We start from the raw sequence: 18,427 nt of genomic DNA, 5'->3' as shown, positions 1-18,427 counted from the left end.
TGAACTTGTGCTATTTATATAGCTAAAACATTATTTTACCACCAAACAAAAACTTTATTTTAATATAATATTTACATGTTAATTCTATTATGTATATTTTATTACCTCCATCAATTGTGTTATTTAAGCCATTGCTTAAATTGGTGTCACGGATTAACCGGGAACTAACTCAGTCAATAAAATTACAAAAATGTCATTTCGTAATTAAAACAAGCTATATTATTTGAGGGTGCTTTAGTCTTTTTATTAAAAACCAATAAAATTTTTGCATAAGGTTGGATTTAAACTGACATCTATGCTCCAAGAATGTAGTTTCCACACACATAGCATGTGATAGAATTTCTAGTTATATTTAAACTCCTGAGTTTGTATCATGAGTTTGTTACGAGGTTGGATTTGTCGTGACACCAATTTATTTAAAGACTTCAGTATCATGATATTAAATCATATAATTATTTGATACACTAGTAGTGAAATTTTTAACTCAAAAGAGATAAACCATCACGAGTCCCATTTATTTAATTTTTATTTATTTTCTAAATATCCCTTGAGGGAAAATATTTTGTACACTGCCAGAAGAATTTTTAGACTCCACAAGTAGAATTAGAAGATTATCAAATGTCTTATAAGGGTATGATAAAATATTAAAAAAATAAAAAAATCATGATAACATCTTAAAGTTGCTTGTGGAATAAAAAATACACGTGTACCAAATACTCACCCATAAATTTATGACACCTGATGGTTCTTTAACTCTACTTGTAGAGTAAAAACTAAAAAAACTCCATAAATATATCAAATAATAATTTTATTAAATTTATATAAATATACACCACCCATTATTGGATGAATTTATTGCTTAGTTTATAGGTTCATTCTTGAGGTTTCTTTAACCTTTTTAATGGAATAAACGTTATCTTTAAAGAAAATTATTTTTAAGGATTAGTATTGATATAAATACTGGGTAAATTATATTATTAGTCACTTAATTTATAGGTAAATTTTTTTTTATTTTAGTCATTAATAAAAAAATTACATTTTGATTACTAATATTTTTGAAATTGTGTTTTTAAGTTACTCGGACGTTAAGTGACTAATTGTGACATTCTTTTAGTTAGTATAATAATAATTTTAGTCCTTAATATTTATACTTTCTATCAAATTGACCCTAGTTGTATATAAAGATTATAAAAAAAATTAAAAAGACAATTCAGGTTATTGTAACAACAAATCTTCAGCATTTCCATAAAATCATGAAAACACAAAAACAAAATAGATCAATTTCAATATCTTAGCATCATATTTATATTATATAAAGCTTAAATACGATTAAAAACTAATGTTCATACAAGATAATTTAAGATTCTATTACAGAAAAGCTAAAACCCGTTCAATATTGAGACATAAAAATGAAAAATGATTATTCAATAGATTTAATAACAAATTAAAAACAAAATAGAACTAAAAAAAAGTTAAATCATTACAAGCTTCTTTAGTGTTTTTTTTGAAACCAAATTAGTAATGTCTTCAAGTTGAATTCCATGTTGAGAATTGATATTACAAAAACTTATGAAATTGACTTTAGTGCCATTTTTTTAGCAAAAAATAAAATAAGATACACCACAATTCTTTTTAAACTCAATTCAAATTTTTAATTCAATTAAATTATTTAAAAAACCCAAATTGTGAAAACAAATTTTATTCTTAATCTTTTTTTCCTTATAACGAAAAACAATTTCCCCTCATTTCTCCCAAATTTTACCTATTTTTTTAATTTTAATTTTTTTTCTAAAATTTAAAATTAATTTAAATTGTTATAATTTTTATACAAAATTAAAGTCAAATCAACAAAACAAGGTTTGAATTTGAAATTATACCAATTAAAAAGCGCAACCATTAGCCACTTAATGGTTTTGTTTGGGCAAATGTTTGGTACATTGTCCGTGTAATTCTTAGATTCCACAAACAGTGTTAGCAGGGACGTAGGGGTAGGTAGTGCCCTAGTCCCCTCCCCAAAATTAGAAAATTACATTCTTTGTCCTTAAAAATTTATAAACAAGTAAGGATAAAATTGTACTTTGCCCCTACAAAATGATAAAATTTTAATTTAGTATTTTAAAAAATTATAAAGATATTAGTTAGTACAATGGTGAAATTGCATTTTAACTTTTACCAAAATTTATGACTTAATTTCGGCTCCCAAAAATAATTTTGGCTTTACCATTGAATGCTAGGATGATGACAAGTGTCCTTAGTATTATTTAGTACAATGGTAAATTTTTGCTTGTTAATTTTACAAAAAAAAATGTAATTTTAGCTATTCATTTAAATTTTCATTTCTTTTAATTTTTTAACTTATATTATTTATCAAATCACCTTAAAATAAAATAGAAAACATGACATCTATGTATATGCCTGATAGTAATTTTTTAATTTTTTAATGTTAAAAATTTTAAAAAAATATTTTATATTTTTATACCTTTTAAATAATTTTTATTTTTAAATTTTTTTGATTTTTTAAATAATTAAAAGTTAAATAATTACTGACGTGACATTTACATGAAAATCTACATGTATGTCATCATGGAAGAAGCCATAAATTTTTTTAAAGGGGGTTGAAATTAAATTATAATTTTTACGATACTAAAAATATAATTTCACATTTTAATAATTTCTACCTTTATAATTTTTAAATGATTAAATCAAATTTTTATAATTTTTAATGGGTCAAAATATAATTTTACCTTTACTGATTTAAAATTTTAAAAATTTAAAAAGTCCTAAATAAAAAAAAAAATTTATTTTAGAGGTGTCGGGCCCTACCATCCCTTTGCCTCTGAATGTCACGTCAACAAAGTAGAGAATAACTTTTTTATTCATTTTAGATACACTGATAAACAATACAAATTTAAAGACTAAAAGAGATAAAAATTAAATTAAAATTTAGAATAATTTATTTTAAAAAATTGAAAGGTGGGATAAGACTTTATTCCTAAAAAAATATTATTTCAAAACAAAATAACAATTAACTTATGAGTTCAATTAATATTATTTTGACAAATCAAATTCAAACAAAATAATAATAATAATAAATCCCTTTCATTTTCAGCTTCGAAATCTCCTCCTAATATTTTTACCCGAAGACAACGACGATAATTTACCTTCAACGTCCCTTTCAAAGCTTTCATCTTTTCTTTGCTTTATTAGGGTTTGCAAATTTTTATTATTAATAAAAATCATTTTTTTATTATATAAAAGAAAACAGATTCGATCATATACCTAACCCCTAATCTTCGATCTTTACACCCACATTTCAATAAATTCTACACCAATTTAAACTTTTTTCTTCTTTTTGGAATTCCCTTTTTTAGATTCAGATAGATTTTTATTTCACTCTCACGTTTAACATAATTTTACAGAATTTTTTTTCTCACAAATTCAACGACACCCTTTTGCTTACATTGTTTGGTAAGTTCCAATTTCGCTTTTTCCTGTTAGCAGAAAAATATTATGTTAAAGCTTTGTCCGTACAATCAACGTAAAAGGTGAGTCTTTGATGTTATTATTGTTGCTTTATTGATATATATGTGTATTTTTTTCATTTTCTTTATTTGCAGTGATTGAAAGAAGAGAAAATTGTTAAGGAAGGAGTTGATTGCCAAGAATTAAAAAAAAAATTTAAAAAGGCTACTGTCAAATGTTTGGTTCCGATAGGAATCCGGCGAGGGATGCCGGCAGAGTGTCCACTGCCGGCATGGTGTTGTTACCTATTCAGTTTACATGGCCACATGGTGGTGACGATGTCTCTATATGTGGCTCTTTCAATGGGTGATAATTCAATTATATCTCTTTCTTTTAACATGCTATTGGTATGAAATTTTTTTCATTAGTGTTTGGATTAATGGTTAATCGTTTGAAATTGAAGGTGGACTGAGCTCGTGCGAATGTCACAGGTTGAAGGTTGCCCCAATGTATTTAAAGCTGTCTGTGCCGTACCACATGGTAGTCATGAGGTTGGTTAGTTTGCTTTATAGGAATTGAAAATTCAAACTTTTTGAATATTACCCTCCGAGAATCGGACCCATTTTGGACATGTACCCAAATTTGACATTTAATTTGTTCAATGCTCTTATATGATTGCTGTGCCATTTTTATTAGTTGAAATGAATGGATTTTTAGCTTAGGGTGCCTTTATTGTCTAGCAACTTCTAGAGCATGTCAATCCTAATCTCTTGGTGATGACCTTTGTATTTATTTGCTCATTTGTGTCGGCTCTTGTATGTAGTACAAGTTTTTTATCGATGGTGAATGGCGACATGATGAACAACAACCTCACAGGAATGGCGAATATGGAATAGTTAACACTTTTGACACTCTACCTGTACCTGCAGAGGTCTCTCAGGTACAACCTCATTCAGAGATACTTCCTAATGTGCTAGTTGATAATAGTCTCATGATATAAATTTATACACAAGCTTTGCCTAAGTATTTTTTGTTTTTTAAACTTGGTTTAGCATTGTGTTTGAGCATTAAAATTGCAATAAAAAGTGGAATCATCATGATTGCAAAAGCGGGTATGAACTTTCTTTTCTCTGATGGATATAGATGGAAATGCAATTCCAATTGCATTGCCAAATGGACTAATGATTCTTTTTTAATAATTTAAGTTGTCACTGATTAGCTAGGCTTTACAACTACTGTAGCTTTTTTTGGGGGGGTTCATAGTGTAGATTTTTTGGTGCTTCTGTCCTAGTTCTTAATGCATGCTCACTGCCCAGCATGCAGCTCATCTATTTTTTCATTCATTCATTAATCAATTAATAATACACTTTATTTTTTTAAATTTCTTTTTGCTTTTTCATGTAAATGGATTCTGGTACCTTTTTGCGATGCAGCATCAAATTCCTGCAGTTATATTGAACCAAACAATACCTAGGATTTCAGAAGAGGATTTACGGGCCTCCCGGTATCAAATATCTGCATTCTTGGCAGCACATACGGTTTATGAGTTACTACCTGAGTCAGGCAAGGTTTGGCTGCATTCCTATCGGCTCTCCTTCACGATACACACATATATCTGCATGTTTAACTCTGATCAGGCATATTACTTTCACTTTGCTAATTTAGACAGATCTGCCTTACAGGTTGTTGCATTGGCTGTTGATTTGCCTGTAAAACAAGCATTTCATATTCTGGCTGAGCAGGTATCTGTTTAGTTCATTTGGAGGTTAGAATTTAGTTGATGTTTTTGGGGATGTCTTTGCGGTTCCTGATCTTTTGTTGGTTAAGATTCATGTTTCAAAAGATAGAGAGGAAATGTCTGTACTTTTCCTTTGCTAACCATTTCTGCTTAGAGTCTTTTCTAGCTGTAGATGTATCTAGATTTCTCCATGGACATTGCTTACATTCTTAGAGCCTATTTGGTTGTTGCTGATAAAGAGCTTGGATACATATCTCTTCTGAGTCAAGCCATTTTCAGGGTATCCCTGTTGCTCCTCTTTGGGACTTCTACAAGGGGAAGTTTGTTGGAGTTATTAGTGCTTCGGATTTTATATTGATTCTAAGACAGGTATGTCATAATGCTGAATCAAGTTTTTTGGGCTAGAAAGTCTTCCAAAATCTACTTAGAGTTTTCCTTTTTTTCTGATTCCAACTACTAGCAAGTTTCTCGATATTAAACTAGATAGTTGTCTGATAGCTGTTTAAAAAAAATTTTGGCGCATTTATCTTAATGTATACTCTTTTCCTTATGCAGCTTGGAAATCATGGATCAACTTTGACAGAGGAAGAGCTTCAAACACACACTATTTCTGCCTGGAAAGAGGGAAAGGCTCGCAGGAACGGACAAGTTGATGGGCATGGGAGACCAATTCCAAGACATCTCATCTTTGTTAGTGTTTTAGTGCTTTGCCATTTATATTAACTTATGAAGGATGTGATTCTTATACACCTGCATGTCTGTTTTCTGTTTGTACAAATGAAGTGAGCCATTTCTTCTTTCATGTTTTTATGTTTATGTTTTAGCTTAGACATATGCATGCGTTATGTAGTAATAATGTGAGTCAAGGTCTGGTTGGTGACCACTACAACTAGATATTTTTTTGAAAACAACTTCACGCTATGTTTTAGGGATTAGATATGGAATAGCAGCAATAATTGTAGTGTTGGGGAAGTAAAATGTCATTAAGAACTAACAAGATTCCCGAAAAAGAAAGAAGAAGCTACCACGAGTTCTTTAGAACATTTTCTAGCAAACATTCCAAAAAGGAAAAATCCAGCCAGAAGTATTTAATGGAACTTGAAAGTGAGGGCTGGGATTAGGTAACTGTCCTGTGAATGACTATTCTATGCTATGGTAGCCATGAGCCAAAAGCATTCTCTTTGTTTGGGTAATATGGTCATTAGTTGCCAATACCTATTTTCCGCATACTATGCTTTCTTTTTGCTTTTGTGTTTTGGAAAAGTCGTGCCTTTTGGTTCCTCTTTTGTCATATTTTTAGTTCATGCCTTTCTGCTCCGCCTCTTATTTCCTTTGTGCCATGTCATTTGAGAGAGACAGTATACGAGTGGTGTTATTGACCCTTCTTGTTGGTTACACAGGCTGGGCCAGGTGATAATTTGAAGGATGTAGCTTTGAAATTTTTGCAAAATGGAGTTGCCACAATTCCTGTCATCCATTCATCCTTAGAAGATGGTTCATTTCCCCAATTATTACATCTTGCATCGCTTTCTGGAATACTAAAATGTGAGCCTTTTAATAGTGTTTTCAGTTAACCTTTTTTTTTCTTTTTCTTTTTTGGGAAGTAAATGGCTTCTTTCTCCCTAACCAATGGAGTTTGATTTCTAGGCGTATGCAGATATTTCAAACATTGTTCTGGTTCTTTCCCCATGCTACAATTACCAATTTATGCTATCCCTCTGGGTACATGGGTTCCAAGAATCGGAGAATCCAGCAGTCGGTCATTTGCGATGCTGAGACCTACTTCTTCTCTTAGTTCAGCATTAAATATGCTAGTTCAAGGTATGCTACCCTGTTTTGTCAACATTTTATGGATGTAAAAGAGAGTACGAATAAGGAGAGTAAGGTTAAGTTTAATTCCTCAAGAGGCCACCTCAAATTGATGAGAGATTTTCTCATATATATACGTTTGTGTGTGTGTGTTTTATGTATTGTTATGATAAGTTTTCCATTTTTTTTCACAGCTCGAGTAAGTTCAATACCTATAGTTGACGATAATGACTCATTACTGGACATATATTCTCGGAGGTAACATGTCGTTCTTGATTGATTATCTTCCTAGTTTGCCAAACTTACAATCAGCTTGGGCTGAAGGTGATAGTTCATAATTTTTTTGTTGGTCTCTTTTTTCAGTGACATAACGGCATTGGCGAAAGGCAGAGCTTATACACATAATCTGAATGAAATGACTGTTTATCAGGTTACTGTTGTCACTTCTGTTTTAACTTTTCTCTTGTTTAGGAATTTGGATGTGTTGCGGAAGTTTTACAGAGCGGAGTTGACAAAATGGGGCTAAGCCTTGGCCCCCCTTGCTCCTCCGTACACTGAACACAAAAAATGATTACCCCCAAATTTATTATTTAATCTTCTTTTTGTCTCGGTCCCTTATGTTGCTTTGACTTTTCATTTCCCCGGAGTATTTGGGTCCAGAACTTGTATCGAACACCTATTTAGGTATAGGCATGAGGGTACAATTCTCCAAATATATGAAAAAGATTAGAAAAGGTTGAACATTATCCATGTCTAGATATATATACACACACTCACCCCCTGATGAAACCTAAGAGTAGCTTCCATATTTGAGCTAATGTACACTGCATCTACAAGGATTCTGCTGATCCTACTAGTTTGAAACTGATTTCTTACAATGCAGGAAACTCGTTTCCTAACCCTTTTCTCTATTTATTCGTTAGGCATTGCAATTGGGACAAGATTCCAACAGTCCTTATGAGCCAAGAACACAAAGATTTCAGATGTGTTTGCATACCGATACATTGCTTAAAGTGATGGAACAATTGGCAAACCCTGGTAACTCTCTCTCTCTCAAACTCCATTATATTTGTTTTGTTTTTTATTTTTGAAGAACGATAATGATTTGGTGGCCTTTAGATCAAGTGAAGTAGCATTGCAATATATTCCGAGATAAATCATGTAGTTCAATTCCAAAAAAGTATCACCCATCTGACAGTATTTTAACCCAACCTGATTTTCAGGTGTCAGACGACTTGTTATCGTGGAAGCCGGCAGTAACCGCGTAGAAGGCATTATCTCGCTGAGCGATGTTTTCAGGTTCTTGCTCGGTTAGTCCGAAATAATTTACAGATGAACTATCTAGGAGAGGTGAGTTTTTGCAGTGGCATTTGGACTCCCATGTCTTGTAGGCAACATTCCAAGGCCCCAATGTTCCGAAGAAACTGCAATACTTCACACCGATTAATCGAATCGAATCAAATCAAATCTCATTCAACCATTGGAATTGACCTCATGCATTTTGCTTGCATATTTTTATTTTTAGAAATTTAGGCCAAAGAAAGAGGCATCATTGTAAATTTAAGAGAATTTCATTTTTTTTCCTGCAAAATTTATCCATCCCTTGCAAACCAATGGTTTCACCATGGTAGATGGCCATTATCTGCTAGGAAATATGTGACCTGTAATTGTTTTAGTTTATTGTTGTCTTCAAGTTTATAAGTAAAGATATGGGGGAGGATTATATTACTTTACTGAATGCACTGTACTCCCGTGTTTGAAACTCGTGTAGGTTAGACACATATCCATATCCATATTCGATATTCACCTCGAACCTCATTCATGAAGCTGTTTTCTGGCCTTTTGTTCTGCTCTGCATATGCATTGCTCTTAGGATTTCTATGATAATTCTCTTGTATAGTTGGGTTTTTTTGTGCACTAGGAAATAATTATTAATTGTTTATGCAAAGCATGATATAACATTAAATAAATTAAAACTCCAAATTAAACATAATGCAACATTAAGAAATAATAAGTATTAAAAAGATCTATTTTGGGAATTTACTTTTACACTTATTTTGATATTCTAAAAAACCCCTAATATTTTAGAATGCTATATTCAAATAAAAAGAAAAAAAATATTCTAAAATTGACTACAGTTATTGAAGAAACTTTTTTAACGTTTCAGATCAATTTTTAACAATCCAAAAAATATATTGGGAAAGATAAAAATTTGGTTTCCTTTCAATTGAAAAAAAAATCGTATTTTGTTTTTATATTGAAAAATAAACAATATATAAAGAGAGAAGCCAAAATCTTATCTCCTTTATTTTTTTAAGAGTAAACTACAAAAATAATCTTTTATATTTGTTTAAGTTTACATTTTGATCACAGATGTTTTAATTGATAATAATTTTATCACTTATTGTTGTCTGCTATTAAAAGTGTAATGGAATTACACGTGGCATGTTAAATGTTGAAATAGATATTGTATCTTATTTTTTTATGTGGGCCCTACCACTTATGTATTTTTTTTCTCTCTCACATTTCTTTATTTTATGGTTAAACTACATAGATAGCCACCTAATTATGAAAAATTTTCATTTTAGGCACCTAAAATAAAAAGTTTGCAATTTAAGCACACGTTACATAATTCAGTCATTTTGGTCCCGTTAAAATCACAAACGGCAAGCTAACGTGACAATTAAAAAAATCACAATTCTTGATAAATGTAGAAGTTTCACCCTTCTACATCTATCAATTATGATAAGGAAATAGGTAAAAAAAAAAATCCCCATTAACTAAGCTATGGGACATAAAGGCTTACCTTCAAGAAAATTGCATCTCCTTATGGAACACTTTCAAACATATTCTTCTGTTCAGCTTTTTCTCATCCCAGGTGAATTTGCAGCAGTAGCAGCAGAGAGGGACAGTGGTGGGGGAGGAAGGGGGATGGAGACTGTTGGGGGGGGTCCGGTGGGGGAGAGGGATGAGGTGAGAGATTTTTATTTTATTTAATATTAATATAAATAATCATATACAGTTTAAAGTTGTTATTATTATTATTTTTGAAAATATTATGTATTTTTATACATTTCTTCGATTTTTTTATGATTAGAATTAAATTGAGGCTATTTGTAAATTTTAAGGGTTAATTTTTTAAAATTATGACTAAATTAATATAATATATAAAAATTGAGGACTAAATTTGATATTATACCGACTTTTTTAATTGCCACATTAGTTTTAATGACAGCGACCAAAATGATCAAATTATATAACGTGGTGCTTAACCGATATCTTCGTCATTTTAATATACACAGTCTAGAGAAGAATAAAGGTACATCATATTTCTTCAAATATAGATGTTCGAATCTAAACCAACCGTTCTGTTGGCTGGTATCAAGATGTGGGTTAGCCGAAAGGAGCAAGCAGAAGTTGTTTTTGGCATACAAGATTCTCATGGCGAATAATTTCAGTACCCCAAGGACATCTTGCTAATGCAACACAATGAAATTTGTCAAGAAGTACTTTAGCTCTGATCTTGCACCTGTTAATCCAAACATGCAGAGAAATCCAGCTTGAAGTTGATTCTCGCGACTCGATGAAACGGGGGGTCGGGGGATTAGGAAATCATGTACTTTATATGTGAACTGTTTTCAGCAGTGTTGGGGTGATAAGTGAGTGAGGCAGGGATGGTGATACCATTGATATTGTTAACTTCCCACGGTGTAGTTTGTAAATTTCACGACTGTATTGATACATAATTTAAATTTTAAATAAATTAATTAAAAAAATTATATTTAAATTTATTCATTTTGAAGTAGATATATATATATGTATACATAGGTTAGCTTTAAAATTTTAAAGAGTGTTTTGGTCATTCACTTTTAATAGTTAAGATATATAAAAAAACTAAACATAGATAGATATAGCTACAGATATCACTCATGAGAAATACAATTTCTTTTTGCGTACATGATATGGATTAGATGATGTAAATACATTAGAGCTTGTCGCTACACAACACAAACTCAATGTTTGAGGCATTGGAGATATGAATATGGAATCTTTTGTCACTGATGTCTCTACTTATGACTGCAACAATACTTGGCTACTATACTTTGTTGAGCAAAGTAATATCAAAATGAGCATCCTCTAAAACTTATGGATGGTTGTCCATATTCGATTTAACACTATATAGAAGAAGCAGTATATATATCATACAGTTTGAGTGAATTTTCAACTCTATTGAGAAAAGAAACTAGTAAAATGCAACTTCAATAATTATTAACCACCAAACATGCTTGGTGATAATCAATGAAAACAAAACAGAATACTAACAAGTCATCAAAACCCTAATATTGTGGCAAATATGATCGGAAGCTAGAGCTTTATGAGTGCGAAGCACGGCAGGGAATTCATCCGGAAAGACCAGAGCTGCACCGTATCGCCTTTCTTGAGTTGGTTGTTCTTCACAATAGGGTTCCAAGTGTTAGTGAGGACATAGAGCGAACTTGACCCCATAACCCACTTGTTCAAGGTAATGCTCGTTCCCTTCATGGATGGATCTAACAACAACACCTGCATGGGGTTTTTGTCATCTAACTCTTTAGCCTCTGCCTCGTTGAGAAAGTCATGAGTTTTGACTTGCGAGAAGGGTATGGAGAAACGACTGGCAGTAGGGTTTATGTCGGAGAAAAAGATGGTCTTTTGTATGACCAGAACCAAACCCCTACCTCCCATCTCTTCAACTATAAGTTGTCTGAATTTGGGAGGCAAGTCTGGTGGTGGGATTGGGCAAACGGATTTCTCTTGCTTCTTGCTTCTCTTCGGCTTCAGCTTTGGTGCTACCCGATCGCCATCGCCATCGTCTTCCTCTTCTACAGCTTTGAGATTGCGTTTCCTTTTCAGTCCAACGCTGTTGTTGAATTTAAACCTCAGCTTGAAACCCGTATGGTCTTGTTTGCAAAGGATTTGAGGTGGTGGGGGTGCATTGTGGCTTTTCTGAAATTTCTGTTGGTCAACATGGACTACGTGCAACAAGTAATCAAAAGGACCCCAATTGGGATCAACCTTTGTATCCTTAAAATCATCACGGCTAAGAAGCTCCATCATCTTATCGTTTTCAATAACAACAAATTATTTTCTGTATTTGCTTGAAACTGAGAATGCTGCTTTCTTGAGATAAATGTCCGGTGTATATAAATAGGAGAAGGGTGCTTGAGATGAAAGTAATGGTTCTTGAAATATGACCGTTAAACTATAGTCGGGGGCATTTGAATGGAGTTGTTGTAACTGGCAGAAAGGCGGCAAAAACTGGGCAAAGGTGTAAAAAAACCCAAGCCCCCACGTTCTGTTTCTTGATATCCGAACGTTGAATGATGATCAAAGGGTTTTCCCGGTGGTCAATGGGCTTTCCCGGTGAACTGCTTTTCTTTTTTTAAATTTTTTTATGTAAGAATTTAGAAAGCTTTCGTCTAAAACAAAATCTAATCTAGCTATAAATTTAATTAAAAACCTTGCCAATATATTTAATTAAAAAAGAAAGAAAGTAAACTATCAAAATAGTCACTTTATTTACCTCATGTTACATTTTAGTCACTATGCTTAAAATGTTATATTTTAGTCACTTATGTTATCGTGTTGTAACATTTTAGTCACCGAGCCATTAATTGTTGTTAACGGTGTAACGGTAAGTTGACGTGGCATGTTAAATCATCATTTTAAATAAAAATTTTAGGTTAAATTCTACAATTGATCCCTATATATATATTTTTTTGCATTTTGAGCAATTTAAATTTTTTCTTTTATGTTCTTTTAACATTTTTTTTTCTTTATTTTTCATTCTCTTTTGCTTTTCCTCTATTTTCCTCCCTTCTTCATTTCTATTAACGTAGTTTTTCCATTTGCTAAAACTAGTCCACAAGCTCGCCTCACTCAAAAAATTAAATTGTTCAAAATAAATAAAAGTATAAGGATTAGTTTTAACAAATGAAAAACATAGAAAAACTACGTTAAAAAAATGAAGAAGGGAGCAAAATAGAGGGAGAAGCAAAAGAGAATGGAAAAGAAAAAGTTAAAAGAACATAAAATAAAAAATTAAATTGCTCAAAACGAAAAAATATGGAGATTAGTTGTATAAATTAACCTAAAATTTTTGTTTAAAATGATGATTTAATGTGTCACGTCAGCTTAACATTACACTGTTAACCTCAATTAACGGCTCAGTGACTAAAACGTAACATTTCAAACATAAGTGACTAAAATGTAAACTGAAGTAAACAACAGTGACTATTTTGGTTGTTTACCCATAATTATTTGGATCAATAATTAAAATAAAAAACAAATATTGAGCCGCCAAGTCAAAGAAAGGTTATTTTTTAAAAAAGGCAGAGGCTTTTGGAAGTTTTGAACTTGATTTTTTCTTTAATGGTGTCTTATCAAGAAAGAGATAGAATCAGAGAGCAACAATGGTGAAAAGAGATAAAGAAGAACTAAGCGAAGAAGAAAGGAAAGCACTTCGAGGGAGCAAATTTGCTCCTCTCCCTCCTCCCTCCCTTTCCAAACCCAGGTTAGGGTTAGGTTTAGGTTTAGGGCCCCCTTTTTATTATTATCTAATTTCGAATTTGATTCAATTTTATTTTTTATTTTTCACTGAGTTGTAATTATGATTGCAGATTGGCTCATCCAGGAGGACCTTTAACAACCAATAAAGCTGCTGCTTTGGCTAAATTCCTCGAAAGGAAACTCCAAGATCCCAACGGCTTGTCTTCCATTAATCCTCAACTCCTTGAATTGGCTGTCAATAACGCTAAAGCTACCGTCTTTCAAAGTACTCTTTTATTCATTTCTTTTTCTTTTCTACTTTTAATCTTAGTTTGGTTTTCTTTAATATGATTTTTTTTTTGGAATTTTTGCTTAATTTTGCATCACAGATCTGATCTAGTTCATAGAAAATTTATTTGTGTGCTAAAATTTGACCCTTTTTTTAGCTTAGTTTAAGTGTCAAATGGACTCTAAATTGCTTGGACTTGGATTTAGTTTTATTTATGTTTGTATTAGTTGTTTTCATGGGAAGAGAAGCTGTTGGTTTATTTGATTTTGGAACATGAATGGAAGAGAGATCATAGGTCATATAATCACAATTTTTTGAATCTTATAAGAAATCCAGTTGCTAAAACTTTCTATATTTTTTTTAATTATATATTTGGAGGATCATATCCCTATTCCCATGTCCGAATACTAGTAGTTTAGAAAAATTAAAAAGTCCGGTAACATAGATTGCAATTCAGCAAGTTACCTAACAAGTTCATCTTTAGGGTTCTAGTTGTTTGCATATGCTTATAGAATCTGCTTTAGAACGTATTTAGAGGATCATATCTCTATACATCTGTTTGTAGTGTCGAGGTACTTTAGGAAAAAATAAAGTCTCTGGTAAAAAGATGACAGTTTAGCGAGTTACCTCACTGTGCAGCCTTAGCTTGTAATTCCTTTTCCTTCTTTCTGTGATATCTGTTTTTCTGTTTATGTGTAGGTGGGGCTTCGAGATCTGGAACTAGGGTTCGACACGTAGATTCATTCGGTGACTCTGAGGTACTTTGATTCTGCCATTTTCTAATCATTTACACGCAAAACTCTCGTGGTGTTTTTGCCTCTCAATTTGTTACCGGTCCATCAATTTCGCAGGACTCGTCGGAAGAAGCTAAGTCGGGAATTCCCGAACCTAAGAAAGATACGAACAAGAACAAGAACAAGAACAAAAAGAATAAAAAAAAGAAGAACAAAATGAAGAAGGTACATTTATATTTTGCCAACCATATGTTCTTGCCCTGTATTCCATTATTAACTGATCAAGTGAGAAGCTTTAACTATTGCAGGTAGTGGAGGATCATGAATGTACATTGAAAAGACCTAAAAAGAAAGTCAAACTATGATCAAATCCTTGCTTTAATACTAGGTTTAATTTCAAAAAAAGAAAAGAAAAGAAAGTAGGACTTAAACACTGGGGGAATCATCAAAGAAGCAGAAAGGATCACTGAGAAGTTGGAAAGCTCTGTTGGGAACCCTTAATATTTGGAGGGTGGTTCATTTTAGGACAAATTTACTTGTGTCATTAGTTCTTGCACAACATTAAGTTCATTGATGAATCTTTATTGTTTTCTGGGTTGAAATGGTGAAATGAAAATGAATTCTCTCCCATCAAAACAAACTACTGCTCTTACTATTAGAGAATTTATATGATTCATTGGAGAGTTTTTATTAAACCAAAGTTTGGGTTTGGATTTTTTTTCCTGTTATTTTTCTATCAATTACTGTTCTATCTGATAAATTTTTAATCACCCATTCAAAAACTTTTGACTTATACAACCTTTTTGGTAATTTTTGTTTGAATTAATTATAAAATATGGGGTTATAATGTACTATTGATGTTCAAAGTATTGTTGTATTGATTAGGTTTTTGAATTTCTTTTATAAAGGGGTTGAGATAAGATTAAAAGAAATTTAGGGAAGCTAAAAATTTTGTGATATTGAAATTATCAACGTGTCTTATGCTTGGGCAAAACAGTATGCTGCAATTGGGTCCGTTTGAATGCTGATGGTACTATTAGAATTTATGCCGATTTTGCTGTAGTCGGGGAATAGTACGCGATCAAAATGGAGGGTGGATTTTAGGTTACAATATATATTTGGGGAGTTGTTTTGTACTTGATGCTGAATTATGAGACATCTTGGGTGGTTTGTTACTTTTATTGGATCGGGATTATGATAGTGTAATAATTCAAACTAATAATCTCGAGGCAGGTAAGGTCATTAAGGGCAGTTCCTCAAGTGGTTCTAATTTTCATTTTGATCAAGATAATTCATCAACTTTTGACAAAAGGTAGGATATTGGAGTTTTTGGCCTATCTCTAGAAAGGATAATAATGATACTGATGGCCTGACCAAAATGGTCCACAATAAGAGAGAGGATTACGATTGTTTGAGGACTCCCGTCGGAGGGATTGGCTTAGTTTTATGTATTTAGATTGTTTCATTTTCTTTCAAAAATAAAATGTAGATTAAATTGTAAATGTATAAATTTTTCGTGTTGTATATATTTTTTCTAACAGGATAAATTTAAGTTGATTATGGGATGGGTACATAATACAAATACTTTGAAGAATAAGGACTTAGAAAATTTGGATTTTAAATATAAATTTAAAATTTGGAATGTAATTAAGCCTAATATATATGGAACCTAATAAAAATGGTTTTTTTAGTCCTAACCCAGACTTGGAACTGGATAAACAGACTCGAACAATTTCGGATTTCGGGTCGACCCGGGAGTCAGTCACGAACTTTGAAGCTTTGGGTTTACTGTGAAAACCCTGAAATTGAAGAGTGACCTCCCTTGTCCGTGTTTCATTTCAAGGTTCAAAGTTGAAAGCTTTATCAGCGTAAGTTTCCTTTTTCTTTATCTAAGCTTGATTTCATTTCAATGTCCGATAATGTTCAATCCTTACAGCAAAAACATCATCGATTTCTTTAAGCTTTTATATAATGTCACGAACAATCCCTTCTCAAACAACCCATCACTCTTCTTCACAATTCGATCCTTCTCCAATGCCTCACTCGACCAATCTCGATCTTTTACCGTCTCTTACCTCACAAACAACCTCGGCTTCTCACCGGAATCCGCTCTCAAAGCCTCTAAGTGCGTCCGTTTCAAAACCCCACAAAACGCCGATACCGTCATCACGTTCTTAGAAAAATACGGGTTTTCCGACACCCAGATCCGAAAAATCATCGAGGTCCGACCACATTTGCTCCGTTCCGATCTCGAGAAAACCATTTTGCCCAAAATCCACTTCTTTCAATCTAAAGGTGGCGCAAACCCTGATATTTCCAAGCTCTTGCTTCATAACCCCAGGCTTTTTTCTCATAGCTTGAAGAAACTGATAATCCCTTGTTTCAATCAACTTAGCAGTTTTCTCCAATCTGATTCAAAGGCCATTATAGCTTTAAGAAGGAATCCATTTCTAATCCCTTGTAACTTTGATGTTTATATGTTGCCTAATGTTAAAACTTTGCTGGATAATGGAGTGCCGGAATCGAATATCACAACGATGTTTAATTACCATCCGCGGGCTTTCGTTATGTCGCCGGATCAGTTTAAGGAGATTGTTAAGGATGTTAAGGAAATGGGGTTTAATCCATTGTTGCTTAAGTTCCTTCATGCTGTCATTTTGTTTAGAAAAGTGAGCAAATCTGCAATGGAGGGTAAGTTTGATGTTTATAAGAAATGGGGTTGGTCTGATGAAGAGATTTGGAAAGCTTTTCGAAAGTTTCCTGGTGTTTTGGAACCGTCGAAAGAGAAGATCACAGCCATCATGGATTTCTTAGTGAACGAAATGGGGTTTGAATCCTTGATCATTGCTAATCATCCGAGTATTGTCTCTCGGAGCTTGGAGAAACTGATTGTTCCGAGGGCTTTGTTTGCTCGAGAGTTGTTGTCGAAAGGTTTGATTAAGGACTTGAGATTTTCAGTCGTGTTTGGAACTTCAGAAAAGGTGTTTGTTCAAAGGTTTGTTAACAAATATAAAGACAAAGCTCCGGAGCTGTTGAAGCTGTATGAAGAAAAACTCGAATTCGCAGTAAGAGGCGAATATAAATCAAATCGAGCTAGTTGTAGAACATAACATATTCGATCGAGCCAGTTTTCTTTTTATTATTGGATTGAATTCTTTCTTATGATCTAAAACTTGCTAAAGATTGACTCTATTTAGCAGCATTGAGATTCTTATCATAGGTGGAAACTTTGCACTGACTGTTTTATGTGGTTTAGTTGCTTAACTTGCTGGAAAATGCAACTGTGAAATGATCTTACTTGCAGAGTTCATTTATCTGTTGCAGAGTTATTACTATGATACATTGGAGAGTTTTTAGTGAACTGAGGTTCGGGTTTGGATCTTTTCGTGTTATTTTTCTATCAATTACTATATGATATTATGTTGATCAACGTTCAACAAACTTTTGATCTATTATGAAGTAATAGCTGTGAGACCTACTCAAAAAGTTTAGCTTTGCTCTCAAACTACAAACTTATTAGCCTCATTCTACTCAGTTTTTCTGGTATTTTTTTTAATAATCATTTGAACATAAAGTTGAATCCTTTTTATCCAGTTCATAGATTTAAGGGGTTTTGGAGTACTAAAAACTCTCACCCAAAGTTTTTTTTAGTAGAACTTGGAATTTAAATGACTACAATTGATTTAGGGATTGAGTTCTTCATTCAATCCGTCTTGATTTTTTTTTTGTTAAATATTTCGGATAGTAGATGAGGCTACCACAAACGAGTGTGAATCACTCCTCCACCGTCTTTCTAGAACTTGGAATTTAAATGACTACAGTTGATTTAGGGATTGGGTTTTTCATTCAATCCGTCTTGGGTTTTTT

The 18,427-nt window shown here is 32.6% G+C and overlaps 4 protein-coding genes across 7 annotated transcripts; 3 read left to right on the top strand and 1 right to left on the bottom strand.

The window, feature by feature from the left end:
- The first annotated feature begins 3,190 nt into the window (after positions 1-3,190).
- LOC107908419 (sucrose nonfermenting 4-like protein) lies at positions 3,191-8,737 on the top strand. 3 transcript variants are annotated; one of them, XM_016835579.2, is made up of 14 exons: positions 3,191-3,468; positions 3,618-3,869; positions 3,954-4,013; positions 4,286-4,402; positions 4,896-5,030; positions 5,145-5,204; positions 5,480-5,569; positions 5,756-5,890; positions 6,601-6,745; positions 6,848-7,021; positions 7,204-7,267; positions 7,373-7,439; positions 7,933-8,047; positions 8,233-8,737. In XM_016835579.2, the coding sequence occupies exons 2-14, from the start codon at positions 3,729-3,731 to the stop codon at positions 8,322-8,324; spliced, it is 1,395 nt and encodes a 464-aa protein (XP_016691068.1). In that variant the 5' UTR covers positions 3,191-3,468; positions 3,618-3,728; the 3' UTR covers positions 8,325-8,737. The 3 variants fall into 3 exon arrangements, with proteins under 3 accessions (XP_016691068.1, XP_040944132.1, XP_016691067.1); XM_016835578.2 differs by having other exon boundaries at positions 3,199-3,468; positions 3,618-3,828; positions 3,926-4,013; XM_041088198.1 differs by lacking the exon at positions 5,480-5,569 and having other exon boundaries at positions 3,195-3,468; positions 3,618-3,828; positions 3,926-4,013.
- A 2,554-nt stretch (positions 8,738-11,291) lies between these two features.
- Positions 11,292-12,121, bottom strand: LOC107907632 (B3 domain-containing protein At1g05920). Its single transcript, XM_016834974.2, has one exon. It carries the CDS (start codon positions 12,104-12,106, stop codon positions 11,375-11,377), a length of 732 nt encoding a protein of 243 aa, XP_016690463.1. The 5' UTR covers positions 12,107-12,121; the 3' UTR covers positions 11,292-11,374.
- A 1,225-nt stretch (positions 12,122-13,346) lies between these two features.
- LOC107908421 (uncharacterized) lies at positions 13,347-15,255 on the top strand. 2 transcript variants are annotated; one of them, XM_016835581.2, is made up of 5 exons: positions 13,347-13,562; positions 13,669-13,823; positions 14,526-14,584; positions 14,678-14,785; positions 14,869-15,255. In XM_016835581.2, the coding sequence occupies exons 1-5, from the start codon at positions 13,462-13,464 to the stop codon at positions 14,923-14,925; spliced, it is 480 nt and encodes a 159-aa protein (XP_016691070.1). In that variant the 5' UTR covers positions 13,347-13,461; the 3' UTR covers positions 14,926-15,255. The 2 variants fall into 2 exon arrangements, with proteins under 2 accessions (XP_016691070.1, XP_016691071.1); XM_016835582.2 differs by having other exon boundaries at positions 13,362-13,562; positions 14,854-15,255.
- Positions 15,256-16,479: 1,224 nt separating this feature from the next.
- Positions 16,480-17,670, top strand: LOC107908420 (transcription termination factor MTERF6, chloroplastic/mitochondrial). The gene has a single exon (XM_016835580.2). The coding sequence runs from the start codon at positions 16,480-16,482 to the stop codon at positions 17,668-17,670; it is 1,191 nt and encodes a 396-aa protein (XP_016691069.1).
- The last annotated feature ends 757 nt before the right edge of the window (positions 17,671-18,427 follow it).

This window comes from Gossypium hirsutum, chromosome D02, assembly GCF_007990345.1.
Source record: "Gossypium hirsutum isolate 1008001.06 chromosome D02, Gossypium_hirsutum_v2.1, whole genome shotgun sequence".
Classification (NCBI taxonomy): Eukaryota; Viridiplantae; Streptophyta; class Magnoliopsida; order Malvales; family Malvaceae; genus Gossypium; species Gossypium hirsutum.
Note: the sequence above shows the minus strand (reverse complement) of the source record. Positions and strands in the feature narration are given on the sequence as shown.